Source organism: Macaca mulatta, chromosome 6 (genome assembly GCF_049350105.2).
Source record: "Macaca mulatta isolate MMU2019108-1 chromosome 6, T2T-MMU8v2.0, whole genome shotgun sequence".
Taxonomy (NCBI): domain Eukaryota; kingdom Metazoa; phylum Chordata; class Mammalia; order Primates; family Cercopithecidae; genus Macaca; species Macaca mulatta.
Window position 1 is genome coordinate 177378259 of NC_133411.1, and position 14878 is coordinate 177393136.

General features: G+C 45.2%; 3 protein-coding genes across 5 annotated transcripts in view; 2 read left to right on the top strand and 1 right to left on the bottom strand.

The window, feature by feature from the left end:
* The window catches only part of RARS1 (arginyl-tRNA synthetase 1), a 34803-nt gene extending 34113 nt beyond the window's left edge, over window positions 1–690 (top strand). Inside the window, exon 14 of one of the 2 annotated variants that reach the window (XM_028849134.2) lies at window positions 467–690. In XM_028849134.2, the coding sequence (XP_028704967.1) occupies window positions 467–576 (110 nt within the window). In that variant the 3' untranslated portion in view covers window positions 577–690. 2 annotated transcript variants of the gene reach the window in all.
* A 467-nt stretch (window positions 691–1157) lies between these two features.
* PANK3 (pantothenate kinase 3) overlaps window positions 1158–14878 on the bottom strand; it is a 65956-nt gene continuing 52235 nt past the window's right edge. The window contains exons 8-10 of one of the 2 annotated variants that reach the window (XR_013394999.1): window positions 10395–10513; window positions 2271–2392; window positions 1158–1772 (exon numbers count right to left, since the gene is read on the bottom strand). The gene's annotated coding sequence lies outside the window, so the exon portion shown is untranslated. The remainder of the gene's footprint in view (window positions 1773–2270; window positions 2393–10394; window positions 10514–14878) is intronic. The other variant, XR_013394998.1, reaches the window with a different exon arrangement.
* Window positions 12883–14206, top strand: FBLL1 (fibrillarin like 1). The gene has a single exon (XM_001091930.4). The coding sequence runs from the start codon at window positions 13073–13075 to the stop codon at window positions 14078–14080; it is 1008 nt and encodes a 335-aa protein (XP_001091930.1). The 5' UTR covers window positions 12883–13072; the 3' UTR covers window positions 14081–14206.

A 14878-nucleotide genomic window follows, 5' to 3' on the forward strand; every position in this document is an offset into this window, starting at 1 on the left:
AAACAATTGTTATCTTTTCTTACCTTAGGCTCTCTGCACTCTGTCATATTACATAGTTAATGAAGTAGCCCAAATTAATGTATTATAAGGCAAGTAGGCATTTGTTAAAGTCATGCCTGAGGACTGAAACTCTACTAGGGAAAAAAAATCAATATGATAATGAAGTTTATAGTTATTTCAGACCATGAGGCCTAGGAAAAATTTTTAAAAGGTAAAATTTACTGTTCTCATCATTGCAGACCTTATCTCTCTTAATAGTTAAAAACATATTTCTTAACAGAAATACCTTTATTTTTTAAATTGTCTATCTGCATAGTTTAAGGTAAAGAAGATTCTAGTTAAAACCCAAAAACATCTGTGGGTTGGGCTATGTGCACTTCTAACTAAAATTTCCAAGTAACATAGATTCTTTAATAATGATTTTCAAAAAGGAAAACAAGTTAATAACTTTTTTCTGTCTTTTCAGGAAAAATATTGAAGGTGAACATGTGGCGTATGCTGCTATGTGAAGCAGTAGCTGCTGTCATGGCCAAGGGGTTCGATATCCTGGGAATAAAACCTGTCCAAAGGATGTAATCCTTCATAGGTTTGAATACTGTGTTTTTACCAAAGTGGCCATTGGCACTGTTTGCTTTTTTACAATCATGTGGACACAAGCATAAGTAAAGAAAATTTGTCAACTATGCAAAATGTGGTTCTTTATCTCTAACAGCTAGAATTCTAAAAAGAAGGCCGGGCGCGGTGGCTCAAGCCTGTAATCCCAGCACTTTGGGAGGCCGAGATGGGCGGATCACGAGGTCAGGAGATCGAGACCATCCTGGCTAACCCGGTGAAACCCCGTCTCTACTAAAAAGTACAAAAAACCAGCCGGGCGAGGTGGCGGGCGCCTGTAGTCCCAGCTACTCGGGAGGCTGAGGCAGGAGAATGGCGTAAACCCGGGAGGCGGAACTTGTAGTGAGCTGAGATCTGGCCACTGCACTCCAGCCTGGGCGACAGAGCGAGACTCCGTCTCAAAAAAAAAAAAAAAAAAAAAAAGAATTCTAAAAAGAAAAAAATCACTTCTACAAATATGCTTATATCTTGCTGAGCATTAAACCAAAATGACTTAGTGGAGGCCACGAAAAACAGGATTTGTGCACCACAGTGAGAGTGTATTGACTTTGCAGGAATGTGTTTTATTAATTTTAATTAGATAAGAAATCCCATTTATTGACCCTAAAAAGGCCCCAAGAATTTACACCTCTTTATTGTCCCATTCATGTTTCATTTCATTGTTCTGTGAGAGGTACTTACCCTGTTTTACAAGTAACAAAACTTGAGACTGCGCAGAGATAAGTAACTTGCCCTGGATTGCTCAGGAACAAAATTAAGATTCACACCTGTGCACGTTAAAATCCCCAATTCAGGCTATTTCCATTTTAAGAAAAGATGACATTGGCATATAACAGACTTGGGTTCGGGGGAAGGGGGCAAGGAAACGTAGATTGGAAATTTTCCCGAAGCTCAAGATTTAACTTTTAACACCTTATTGGCTAGATGCCAATCCCACTCGCAAAGGAAGGTAGAAACCTAGAGTGAATGTCCAAGCTAAGAAGAGGATTGCCATGATTTCCTTAGACCAGTCACTATTCATCCCCTGGGCAGGGCATATTGTCTCATTTCATGAAATTGGAGTCGTTGTAGCAGCACAGAATACAGAGATTGGTAGTGGCAGCGAGACGTTTTGGGGTACAGCTCAGCACACTGATTATTGAGTCATCAGTTAATGGAATCTGCCAACACAAAAATGAAATGAGATTCCATGTAAAGCCAACACAATAGAAAAATGAATGCTTAATGAGCATGAATTGTATCATACTATGCTATTTCTAAAAGTCTCCAAGCTTAGAGGAACCTTAGATAGGATCTTAATGAGTTATCATAATAGCTTCCGTTCACAAACAAACTGGTGTGTGTAAGTCTAACATGTCCACATTAGATCGCTGCTCCCTCCAACAAACATGGGGAGGCTAAGCAGTTTCCTCTCACTCTACTAACTGCAAAGACAGTTCACCTAGACTATTGAGCCCTTGGGTCAGAAGACTCAGGAGATTCTAGGAATTAAAACAGGATTCAGCCGGGCATGGTGGCTCACACCTGTAATCCCAGCACTTTCAGAGGCCGAGGCGGGCAGATACCTGAGGTCGGGAGTTCAAGACCAGCCTGACCAACATGGGGAAACCCTGTCTCTACTAAAAATACAAAAAATAGCCATATGTAGTGGCAGGCACCTGTAATCCCAGCCACTCCGGAGGCTGAGGCAAGAGAATTGCTTGAACCCGGGAAGCGGAGGTTGCGGTGAGCCAAGGTCGCACCATTGCACTCCAGCCTGGGAGACACAGCAAGACTCCATCTCAAAAAAAAAAAAAAAAAACGGATTCAGTGAGCAGTGAGGTGGAGGAGAAAGTAATGAAAGACTAGAGGAGTATGTTAAATTAACCAAAGGTCATGATAAGTTCATATACTGGAACATCATCATCTCAGATACCTGAGGCCATAACTATCTTTAAAACACTGTCGGCTGGGCGCGGTGGCTCACGCCTGTAATCCCAGCACTGTGGGAGGCCGAGGCGGGTGGATCACGAGGTCAGGAGATGGAGACCATCCTGGCGAACATGGTGAAACCCCGTCTCTACTAAAAATACAAAAAAACGAGCTGGGCAAGTTGGCGGGCGCCTGTAGTCCTAGCTTCTCAGGAGGCTGAGGCAGGAGAATGGCGTGAACCTGGGAGGCGGCAGAGCTTGCAGTGAGCCGAGATCGCGCCACCGCACTCCAGCCTGGGTGACAGAACAACACTCCATCTCAAAAAAAACAAAAAAAAAACACTGTCTTACCATAATTTATAGATATAAATACCATTTGGTAATACAGATAATATCAGAAACCTTTCCTTAGTAGTAGAGTTCTGATTCTCCTGTTTTTGTTTATAGAGACGAGGTCTTTCTCTGCTTTTCAGGCTGGAGTGCAATGGTGCCATTGTAGTTCACTGTAACTATTTTTGTTTGTTTTTTGTTTTTTGTTTTTTGTTTTTTTGAGACAGAGTCTCACTCTGTCACCCAGGCTGGAGTGCAGTTGTGCGATCTCGGCTCACTGCAACCTCTGTCTCCCAGGTTCAAGCGATTCTTATGCCTCAGCCTCTCAAGTAGCTGGGACTATAGTATGCGCCACCATACCCTGCTAATTTTTTTTTATTTTTAGTAGAGACAGGGTTTCACCATGTTGGCCAGGCTAGTCTCAAACTCCTGACCTCCAGGTGATCTGCCTGGCGCAGCCTCCCAAAGTGCTGGGATTACAGGTGTGAGCCACGGCACCCGGCCATTCACTGTAACGTTGAACTAATGGGCTCAAGTGATCCTCCTGCCTCAGTCTCTGGTAGCTATGACTATGGTTGTGCTAATTAACCTGTTTTTAATGTGCTAGCCTTTGGAAAAACAAAGCCAATTTGACTTCAGATAATCCTTAATCTCATTTAAGTCTATGGGCCTTTGTGACCCTCAAACTTGCCTTCATTTGACCTCTAAAAGAAGTCAAAATAATTTTTTTGTTGGTTAATAGAAAAAACACGATTTTTGCCAGGTGCGGTGGCTCACATCTGTAATCCCAGCACTTTGGGAGGCTGAGGTGGGCGGATGACGAGGTCAAGAGATCAAGACCATCCTGGCCAACATGGTAAAACCCGTCTCTACTAAAAATACAAAAATTAGCTGGGCGTGGTGGCGCATGCCTGTAGTCCCAGCTACTCAGGAGGCTGAGTCAGGAGAATCGCTTGAACCCGGGAGGCGGAGGTTGCAGTGAGCCGAGATTGTGCCACTGCACTCCAGCCTAGGGGACAGAGCAAGACTCCGTCTCAAAAAAAAAAAAAAAAAAAAGAAAAAGAAAAAACACGATTTTCAGGTGTTCATTCATTTATCCTAACAAATGGAATGATCTGTGACCTCAAGCTTATTTACTGCATTCTAGGAAATTACAATACTATATATCAATAGCTCTAGGAACTATAGATTGCAAGATACTATAGTTTTGCACTACTAAAAAATTTTGACAAACTTTTAGGCCGGGCGCGGTGGCTCACGCCTGTAATCCCAGCACTTTGGGAGGCCGAGGCGGGCGGATCACAAGGTCAGGAGATCGAGACCACGGTGAAACCCCGTCTCTACTAAAAATACAAAAAATTAGCCGGGCGCGGTTGTGGGCGCCTGTAGTCCCAGCTACTCGGGAGGCTGAGGCAGGAGAATGGCGTGAACCCGGGAGGTGGAGCTTGCAGTGAGCCGAGATCGCGCCACTGCACTCCAGCCTGGGCGACAGAGCGAGACTCCGTCTCAAAAAAAAAAAAAAATTTTGACAAACTTTTAAACTGATAGAACTTTCGTAAGTTAGAATTTTCATACTGAAAAGAGTCTTTTAGACTTTGTATCATGTATCACTATGTACAAACTTAGCAAAGGAAAATACAACTGAAGTAAATTGGTTAAAATACTCTTAAAACTTGAGTCCCACTCTTTGAGATACTTTTTGATGCAGTCATTAATATCTGTCTTTTCTAGACAATATCATCCTCTATGCTACCAAAAACATTGATGATGCAGTGTTTTGATGTTCCACTGTAGTTCCCAGGATTATTTATCTGAGTCCTGATATTCATGTGAAGGCAGTGATGACTATGTCACAACCATCATCTGACTAATAATGACTGCGAGATGCATTGCAATTTCAGAAATGTTAAAATGTACATCCCCAAATTGATTAAACACAATAGTGTGAGGAATGAGGAAAATTAAGTTGGTTAGAAAACGTTTGACTTGGTATGGTCCAGTGTCCCTACATAAATATAAACTCTCCTTATTCCATTCTTTAATTTACAGGGACCTGTTTGCTAAACTAAGGTCTCTAGTCTCTACTAGGTCTCTACTCAGTGCTTTTCCAAACACAGGGCTGCCTGAAACCTTCCGTCATCCAGAGGTATGTGGTTTGCTGGAATTCAGTTACTCTTCCCAATGCCACCCCCCACTGAGAATTCCAGTGCCAGTCCTACCTTCCACGGGCACTACACAGGGACAGTGGAATGACATTTAAAGTGCCAAAAGGGAGGAAAACTGTCAGTCAAGACCTCTATATTCAGCAAAGCTATTCTTCAGAAATGAAGATGGTATTAAGATGTTTCACAATAAACAAAAAGTTTGTCACTAGAAGACCATCCTTACAAGAAATGCTAAATGTTGATATGTAAGGACCCTAGACTAACAAAATCACACAACACCAGTAAAGGCAAGTACATAGTACAAAGTATATTTAAAAAGTGTAAAAGATTATAAAATCAAGTATGTAAAAGTATAAACATCAACAGTAATGTCTTGTTTTTAACTTACTTAAAAGGCAGCTGCGGAGATGTGTATGGTGGCATATGCCCTGTAGTATCAGCTGTTTGGGAAACTGAGGTGGGAAGATGGCTTGAGTCTAGGAGTTTGAGGCTGTAGTGTGCTATGATCACCTCTGTGAATAACCATTGCACTACAGCCTGAGCAACATAATGAGACCTCATCTCTAAAAAATTAAAATTTTTAAAAATAAAAAGGACAATTGAAACTAAATCTATATTGATGTACATACAGTGTATAAAGATGTAATTTATGACAAAAACTACAAAAGGGAATAGGAGACTGCTATATAGGAGTAAAGATTTTGTATACTACTGAAATTAAGTTGATATTAATCTGAACTTGATTGTTATAAATTAAGATGTTAATTGTAACCCCCAGGGCAGCCACCAAGAAAATAAATCCAAAATATATAGTAAGAGAAATGACAAGGTAATTAAAATATTATACTAAAATGAAAAATACCTATTTAACATGTTGAAAGCAGAAAGAAAATGATAAAGATTATGGTGGACATGAATGAGTTAGAGAATAGAAAAACAATAGAGAAAATGAATTAAACCAAAAGTTATTTTCTTAAGATCAGCAAAATTGACAAACCTTTATAGCTAGACTGAGAAGAAAAAGATAAGATTCAAATTATTAAAATCAGGCATGAGAGTAGAGAGGTTACTATTGACCTTACAAAATAAAAAGAATAGAGAATACAATTGTATGCTAAAAAAAATTAGACAATTTAAATGAACAAATTCCTAGAAACATACAAATTATCTAAACTGTCTCAAAATCTGAATAGACCTATGTAGCAAAGAGATTGAATCAATAGTCAAAAAATTTCCAACAAAGAAAAGCCAAGGACCAGATGGCTTTTCTGGTGAATTCTATCAAATCTTTAAAGAAGATTTAACACCAATCCTTCTCAAACTCTTCAAAAAAAGGAGGATTGCTTTTTAACTCATTCTGTAAGGATATTACTACCCCAATATTCAAACCAAAAGCATCATAAAATAAGAAAACTTCAGATCAGTTATCACATAGATACAAAAAACTCTCATTACTAGCAAACTGAATTCAGCAAAATACTAAAAGCACTATACACATGACCAAGTAGGATTTATCTGAGAAACGTAAAGGTGATTCAACATATGAAATAAAATCACAGGCTGGCATGGAGGTTCACGCCTGTAATCCCAGCACTCTGGGCAGCAGAGGCAGGTGAACTGATTGAAGTCAGGAGTTTGAGACTAGCCTGGCCAATGTGGTGAAATCCCATGTCTACAAAAAAATGCAAAAATTAGCTGGATGTGGTGGCATGCACCTGTAATCCCAGCTATTTGGGTGGCTGAGGCATGAGAATTGCTTGAACCTGGGAGGCAGAGGTTGCAGTGAGCTGAGCCTGGGCCGCTGTACTCCAGTCTGGGCAACAAAGCGAGACCCTGTCTCAAAAACAAAAGTTCACAGTAATACATCATACTAATAAACTGAAGAGTGAAATAAATACCCCACATGAGCATCTCAATAGATTAGAAACAAAGTTGTCCACTCTTGCCACATCTATTCAAGATGCCTGTAGTCCCAGCTACTCTGGAGGCCAAGGTGGGAGGATCACTTGAGCCTGAGAGGCAAAGGTCACAGTGAGCTGTGATGATGCCACTGCACCCTAGCCTGGGTGACAAAGTGAGCATGCCCGACTAATTTTTGTATTTTTGTAGAGACAGGGTTTCACCACGTTGGCCAGGCTGGTCGTGAACTCCTGACCTCAAGGGATGCGCCCACCTCAGCCTCCCAAACTGCTGAGATTACAGGCGTGAACCACTGCACAGCACCTGGCCCACACTTACTCAAATAAAATTTTTTTTTTTTTTTTTTGGAGACGGAGTCTTGCTCCGTCGCCCGGGCTGGAGTGCAGTGGCCGGATCTCAGCTCACTGCAAGCTCCGCCTCCCGAGTTCACGCCATTCTCCTGCCTCAGCCTCCCGAGTAGCTGGGACTATAGGCGCCCGCCACCTCACCCGGCTAGTTTTTTGTATTTTTTAGTAGAGATGGGGTTTCACCGTGTTAGCCAGGATGGTCTCAATCTGCTGACCTCGTGATCCGCCCGTCTCGGCCTCCCAAAGTGCTGGGAGTACAGGCTTGAGCCACCGCGCCCGGCCTCAAATAAATTTTAAAAGCAGATTTAAACTAGAGCATAAATGGTACAGAGAAGTTAATATGCATCTACAATTTTATGCTAATTTTCTCATTTTTGACTTTGCTTCTTGGCCAATGTCAGCCCAAAATGGCCAGGATTAATATTCTAGAAAATTGGCTAAATAATATTCAGTCGATGGAGGTAATTATCTTAAGTGCAATGAGCCAGGCACAAATAGACAAATATCCCATGTTCTCACTTATATGTGGGAGCTAAAAAAAAATTTTTTTTTGAAATGGTCTAGTTCTGTTGCCCAGGCTGGAGTGCAGTGGCGTGATCATCACACCACATCACCTCCACCTCCCGGGCTCAAGCGATCCTCCCACCTCAGCCTCCTGAGTAGCTGGGGCTACAGGCATGTGCCACCATGCCTGGCTAATTTTTGTATTTTTTGGTAGAGATGGGGTTTTGCCGTGTTGCCCAGGCTGGTCTTGAACTCCCGGGCTCAAGTGATCACCTGCCTCAGCTCCCAAACTGCTGAGATTACAGCTGTGAGTCACCGTGCCTGGCTGGGAGCTAAAAAATTTGATCACATGGAGGTAGAGAGTGGAAAAACAGATAACAAGAGACTGGGAAGGGTGAATGGGGGCAGGAGGGAAGATGAAGAGAAGTGGGTTAAAAGGTACAAACATACAGGCCTGGCGAGGTGACTCACACCTGTAATCCCACCACTTTGGGAGGCTGAGATGGGTGGATCACCTGAGGTCAGGAGTTCGAGACCAGCCTGGCCAACATGGTGAAACCCCATCTCTCCTGAAAATACAAAAAAAAAAAAAAAAAAAACCAGGCATAGTAGCATGTGCCTATAATCCCAGCTACTCATGAAGCGTGAGGCACAAGAATCGCTTGAACCTGGGAGGAGGAGGTTGCAGTGAACTGAGATCACGCCACTGCGCTTCAGCCTGGGTGACAGAGGGAGACTCTGTCTCAAAAAAAAAAAAAAAAAAAAAGAAAAAGGTACAAACATACAGTAAGATGGAACAAATTCAATGCTTGATAGCTGAGTAGGGTGACGATACTTAATAAAAATGTACTGTACTCTGGTGATGGATACTTTAAATACCCTGACTTGATCACTGCATTATACATGTAACAAAACTTCTCATGTACCCCATACATTTGTACACATCAAAAAAATACTTGGTTGCATTATAGAAATTTCACTGGTTAATGAGAGTACCTGGGTCATCTAAAGTAAAACAATTTTTTTTGCTTTGTTTTGTTGTTTGGCTTGCTTTGCATTTTCATACCAATTTAATTACATACATATACATGGTGTTTATAAAAAATAAAATGTACTGGATTGAAGGGGAGCACAGTTAGACTCACTGTAATTTTTGTGGGGATTTTAGATTGTAGGAGTTTGATATTTGTAGAAATTTTTTTATATATTGAGATGGGGTCTATGTTTTCCAGGTTGGTCTCGAACTCCTGAGCTCAAGTGATCCACCCACCTCAGCCTCCCAAAGTGCTAGGATTACAGGCATGAGCCACTGCGCCCAGCCCAAATCTCAGATTCTTATTCCATAAAATGAAGAATTACAGAGAATTTCTAAGGTGTCTTATGGAAAGAAGACCTTTGCAAAAGTAGCCCAGCTAAGCTTTTTGAGCATTTCCTGAATGGCAGCCACTAGTTCTACAGTGGGGAATGGAGTGAGAGTCTGAGCCACCAAGAGATGAAGTGTCCCCCAGCAGAGGTAATGGCCAAACAATAATGACATCCCAAATAAGGGATTTTAGCAACTCTCCAAGGTCCAGAGGCTAGAAAAAGGGAGAATATTTTCTTTTTCTAATTAATTAACCAGCTATATTAGATATATTATTGGGAGTTGACTATGATTCTGAGTTTTAGTCATGTGTTAGGAAGGAGGTATTATAATTTGTCTTGATGAGTACATTTAAATATATACATGCTGAACAGTAAATTTCACCTGAGGTATTTGTGTTGGGTACACTGATCCAGGTGTGCCAGCTGGCATTATGCAATAGACACCTAGGTAAAAACATTTACTGTTCCCCAATTATGGCACCCACATATCTCAGCTGCCTTTCAGCTAGGCAGGCCATGTGACTGACTTTGGCCAGTCATCAGCCAGGAGGCTGAGGTGGGAGAATTGCTTGAGCCTGGGATATCAAGGCTGCAATCCGTGGTGAGTAGATATGATTGTGTCAAAGTCTTGACTAAACATACAAAAAGGTTGTGAGTCATCTGCACTCTATTCTTCAGCGGTACAGTGGAGGCCCTCTTTTTTCTCATGTGGCAGCCACAAGATGATGGGGCCTGAGTTCTTTAGTGGCTGTGTGGTGCAAACCTCCTACTGACTCTCAGTGGACATAAAACATAAGAAATAAACATAGTTGTATTAATACATTGAGATTTTGGAGTTCTGTGTTACTGCGTCATAGCCCAACTCCTCTTGAGCAAATGTAGCTGCACCTGTCACTGGGGTGGAGATCAGATCCCTAGAGTCTGTCACCTTTGGAAGTGGACCATGGCTTAGAGAAAACAAGTTTCTTCATGCATGGATGCTTAAAGTATAATGAGAATGGGGATGGGGTTATAGAGCATTACCTCTGGTTTCACATCAATCATGGCTAGTTACTCCTTGGGCAGTTTGTTGGAATGGTTGTGTGAGAAAATAAGCAAAATTTCTCATGCATTTTTTAAATCTATGGGAATGATTCATGTACCCCATGTCTACTACTGAGGCCTAGTCACAGATGTAATTATTATCATTACTATGGGGCACATCTTGTGGAATAACAAGTCAATTGTAAACAAAAGTATACCTGGTGCCAAGTGTGGTGGCTTGTGCCTAGAATTCCAGCAACTCAGGAGGCTGAGGCAGGAGGATGACTTGAGGCCAGGAGCTGGAAACTAGCTTGGGTAACATAATGAGGTTGCATCTCTACAAAAAGTAAAAAAAAAATTGTCAGGCACGATGGTTTATACCTATATAGAAAGAAACGTGGCTGGCCACTCTGGCTCACACCTGTAATCCTAGCACTTTAAGAGACTGAAACAGAAGGACTGCTTGAGTCCAGGAGTTTGAGGCAAGCCTGGGCAACATAGTGAGAACCCATTTCTATAAAAAATAAAAAATTTAGCTTGGTGTGGTGGCACACACCTGTAGTCCCAGCTACTCAGGAGGCTGGGGTGGGAGGACTACTTGAGGCTGGGAGATCAAGGCTGCAATAGCCATAATTGTGCCACTGCACTCAGCCTGGGTGACAGTGAGACCCTGTCTTAGAATAAAAAAAGAAAAATAAAGCCCTTTTCTTTATAAATTACCCAGTCTCAGGTATAGAAACATAAAACAAATTAAGACAGTAGATTAATGCCCCAGCCTCCAGCCTGCAGCAGAACAATTCTGAGATGCCTTCCACACAGTTTCTCAGAGAGTACTCAGAGCAGTTGAGCTCCCATTTTCCACTGTGGTCATCTTCTCATTAATGTACCCTCTTTTTTTTTTTTCTTTTTGAGACAGGGTCCCGCTCTGTCACCTAAGCTGGAGTGTAGTGGTATGAGGACAGCTCACTGCAGCCTTGATCTCCCAGGCTCAAGCGAGCCCTCCAGCTCAGCCTCCTCAGTAGCTGGGACTACAGGTACACACCATGACACCTGGCTAAGTTTCTTTTATTTTTGTAGAAACAGGGTCTTGCTATCTTGCCAGGGCTGGTCTTGAACTCGTGGGCTCAATCAATCCTCCCACCTTGGCCCCCCAAAGTGCTGGGATTACAGGTGTGAGGCACTGTGCCCAGTTCTTTCTTAACCTTTCCATCTTTTCTATCTCGTTTTTGCACCCCCACCCCACATGTGCTTCCTGGGATCAACTCACAAACCACTTGGACTCAAGTCTTTGTCTCAGGATCTCTATTATTCAAGGTTCTCCAAAGACACAGACCTGTAGGATATATATATGTGTGTGTGTATATATATGACATATATTGGTTCATGTGATTATGGAGACCAGCAAGTCCAAAATCTGCAGGGCCAACGTCCTGGTCTAAAGGTTGTCAGGCAGAAAGAGCTGATGTGCCAGTCGAAAGGCCATTGGGCAGGAGAATTCTCTCTTCCTTGGGGAAGGATTTTATTTTATTTCTGCCTTCAACTGATTAGATGAGGCCCACCCACATCCTAAACGGCAATCAGCTTTATTCAATATACCAATTTAAATGTTAATCTCATGTAAAAACACCCTCACAGAAACACTCAGAATACTATTTGACCAAATATCTGGGCACCCCATAGCCCAGTAAAGTTGACAAATAAAATTAACCCTCACAGACACCAAGTGTAGTTCATCATTTTGGAAATATTCGACTTACAGCAAAAGTGGAAACCTCTGAGTAGAGTATCAGGAATCATACATTTCGCTCACTGATTTCTTGTTCACATTCCAGTGTATAAAATTCTGGTCCCCATTAAGGAGACACTCCAGTTCTCAGGGAAAACCAGACTTGGCATTGCCGTCCATGAGTATGAGACAGGAAGAGCTGTGGTCCAGGATGGAACGAAAGTCATACTGCACATACCAGGTGTTCGATACATGCTCAGCAATTCAGGTGCGCGTTCTCTCTCTCTCTCTGGAGTAGACACTTACTTCAACTAACGGGAGGCTGGCCAGTTGTTTTACCACCTATCCTGCTTTTCCCAGCTCTTGTGTGGGCCTCAAAGCCCCCAGCAGTAGACGGCCCCAACTGCTGTCGCTGTCCCTGGTGCTGACCAAACGCTAACGCTTCTGCGTTGCGGCCTTAGGGCCACTGGTGGTGCCCAGTTATTCTTTTATTTTCCTTTTGTTCTTTTCTTTTCCTCTCTTTGTTGCTGCCCTTATTGCTGCCCAATTATTCTTTTCTATCTCTTTCTCTTTCTTGTCTCTCTCTCTTTCTTTCTTTTCTTTCTTTCTCTTTCTTTCTCTCTCTCTTTTTCCTCCAGAAAATGCTGCAGACTGAGTGTGATTTTGAAGCATAGACTAGACTTCGAGGATGAACGTGACATTTTGGCTCTCTGTACATCCCCATTCACACTGAAGAATCAACACTTACTTGCTGATCAATATTCCTAGAACTGGTGGCACAGCCAGGACCTACGCTGATGCTTACCTCCCCCTCTCCTGCCGCAGAGACGCCCCAGGGAGGTGCCAAGGGTCCCTGGGGAAGGCGGGAGATGGGGAAGGGGCAGGGTGAGCGAAGAGGAGCAGGCTGCGTCTGCACGCAGGCTGGGAAGCGGGGCTTCCGGGCCGCAGGGTCGCGGGGACGGGTGTGATGCAATCGCGCCACAGCCGCTGCGTCAAGGGGCGGCTCCGGGATGAGGGGACTGCGGTAGAGCCGGTCCCGCCCCCGCCGCCCGCCGCCCGCCTTCGCTAACCCCGCGGACAGGCGCCGGGACGACCACCCAGAGCCACCGGAGCCCCCTGACACCCGCCCCGAGTCACCGGTAACCCGCGGCACCCGCCCCGGGGCGCGCCATGAAGTCGGCGGCGAGCTCGCGCGGGGGCGGTGGGGGCGGCCGCGGGGGCGGCGGCTGGGGCGGCTGGGGCGGGGGCCGAGGCGGCGGCGGCGGCGCGGGCAAGGGCGGCGGGGGCGACGGCGGCGGCCCGGGGGGCAAGGGCGGGTTCGGGGCACGGGCGCGCGGCTTCGGCGGGGGCGGCCGGGGCCGGGGGCGAGGCGGCGGAGACGACAAGGATCGCGGCGGCGGCGGCGGACAGCGGCGGGGCGGGGTGGCCAAGAGCAAGAGCCGTCGCAGGAAGGGCGCCATGGTGGTGTCGGTGGAGCCGCACCGGCACGAAGGCGTCTTCATCTACCGCGGGGCGGAGGACGCGCTGGTCACGCTGAACATGGTGCCGGGCCAGTCGGTGTACGGCGAGAGGCGCGTCACAGTGACCGAGGGCGGCGTGAAGCAGGAGTACCGCACGTGGAACCCATTCCGCTCCAAGCTGGCCGCGGCCATCCTGGGCGGGGTGGACCAGATCCACATCAAGCCCAAGTCCAAGGTGCTGTACCTAGGCGCCGCGTCGGGCACCACTGTCTCCCACGTCTCCGACATCATTGGCCCAGACGGCCTGGTCTACGCCGTCGAGTTCTCCCACCGCGCCGGCCGCGATCTGGTCAACGTGGCCAAGAAGCGCACCAACATCATCCCTGTCCTGGAGGACGCGCGGCACCCGCTCAAGTACCGCATGCTCATCGGGATGGTGGACGTGATCTTCGCCGACGTGGCCCAGCCCGACCAGTCCCGCATCGTGGCCCTGAACGCCCACACCTTCCTGCGCAACGGGGGCCACTTTCTCATCTCCATCAAGGCCAACTGCATCGACTCCACCGCATCTGCCGAGGCTGTGTTTGCTTCTGAGGTGAGGAAGTTGCAGCAGGAGAACTTGAAGCCCCAAGAGCAGCTGACCCTGGAGCCCTATGAGAGGGACCACGCTGTGGTGGTCGGGGTCTACCGGCCTCTTCCAAAGAGCAGCACCAAGTAGCACCCAGCTCAGGCTCGCCTGCCATCTCCCCAAGCCTGTGTTGTGTTTGCTATTATTTTCTATGTGTTTTCTTTGTGCGTGTTTTGTTTTGTTTTGTTTTTTCTATTAAACTGCATAAAGAAACGGCACCTATCTGTATGGTGATGCCAGGCTAGGTTTTGCTGCAGTAACAACCCCCAAATCCCAGTGGCCTAAACCAGCTGGTGTAAGGGGCCCATCACGCAGTAGCCTGGGAGCTGTGCTCATTCTCATCACTCCGGTCCCCAACTCCCCAGGGCCCCATTTTCACACATGCTCCCTCCATCCCTAGGGCAAAGGAAAGAGAGCTGGGGAACTGCTAATAAAAGCTTTTAAACTTCCCCTTGGAACTGATGGGGCACTTCTGCTCACATTTGGCCAAGTCACATGACCAAGCCTGACTCCGGGGAAGGACACTGAATATTGATGGACAATAATATAGTCAAACACACCAATCATCTGACTCACAGCCAAAGTCAACCACAATAAGTTTTTATTACTTTACTCTTCAACTAAGCCCTTTTGCATTCACGGTTAAAGTGAATAATAAATAAATGTTAAATTTATTCCTCACACCAGCCCTGAGATGGCTTTGTTAGCACTTGTGTATTACATGTGAAGCAACAGGGCTTCTGAAGGTAAACTAGTTGCTCAAACTTACGTAGCCAGTAAGGAGGTAGGACTGAAATGCCAGTCTTCAGGGCTCTAAATCCATTGCTGTTTCCTCAGCACCAGGGGGATCTTGTCTCTGGCCCCCAACCCCTATGGCATGCACACAGG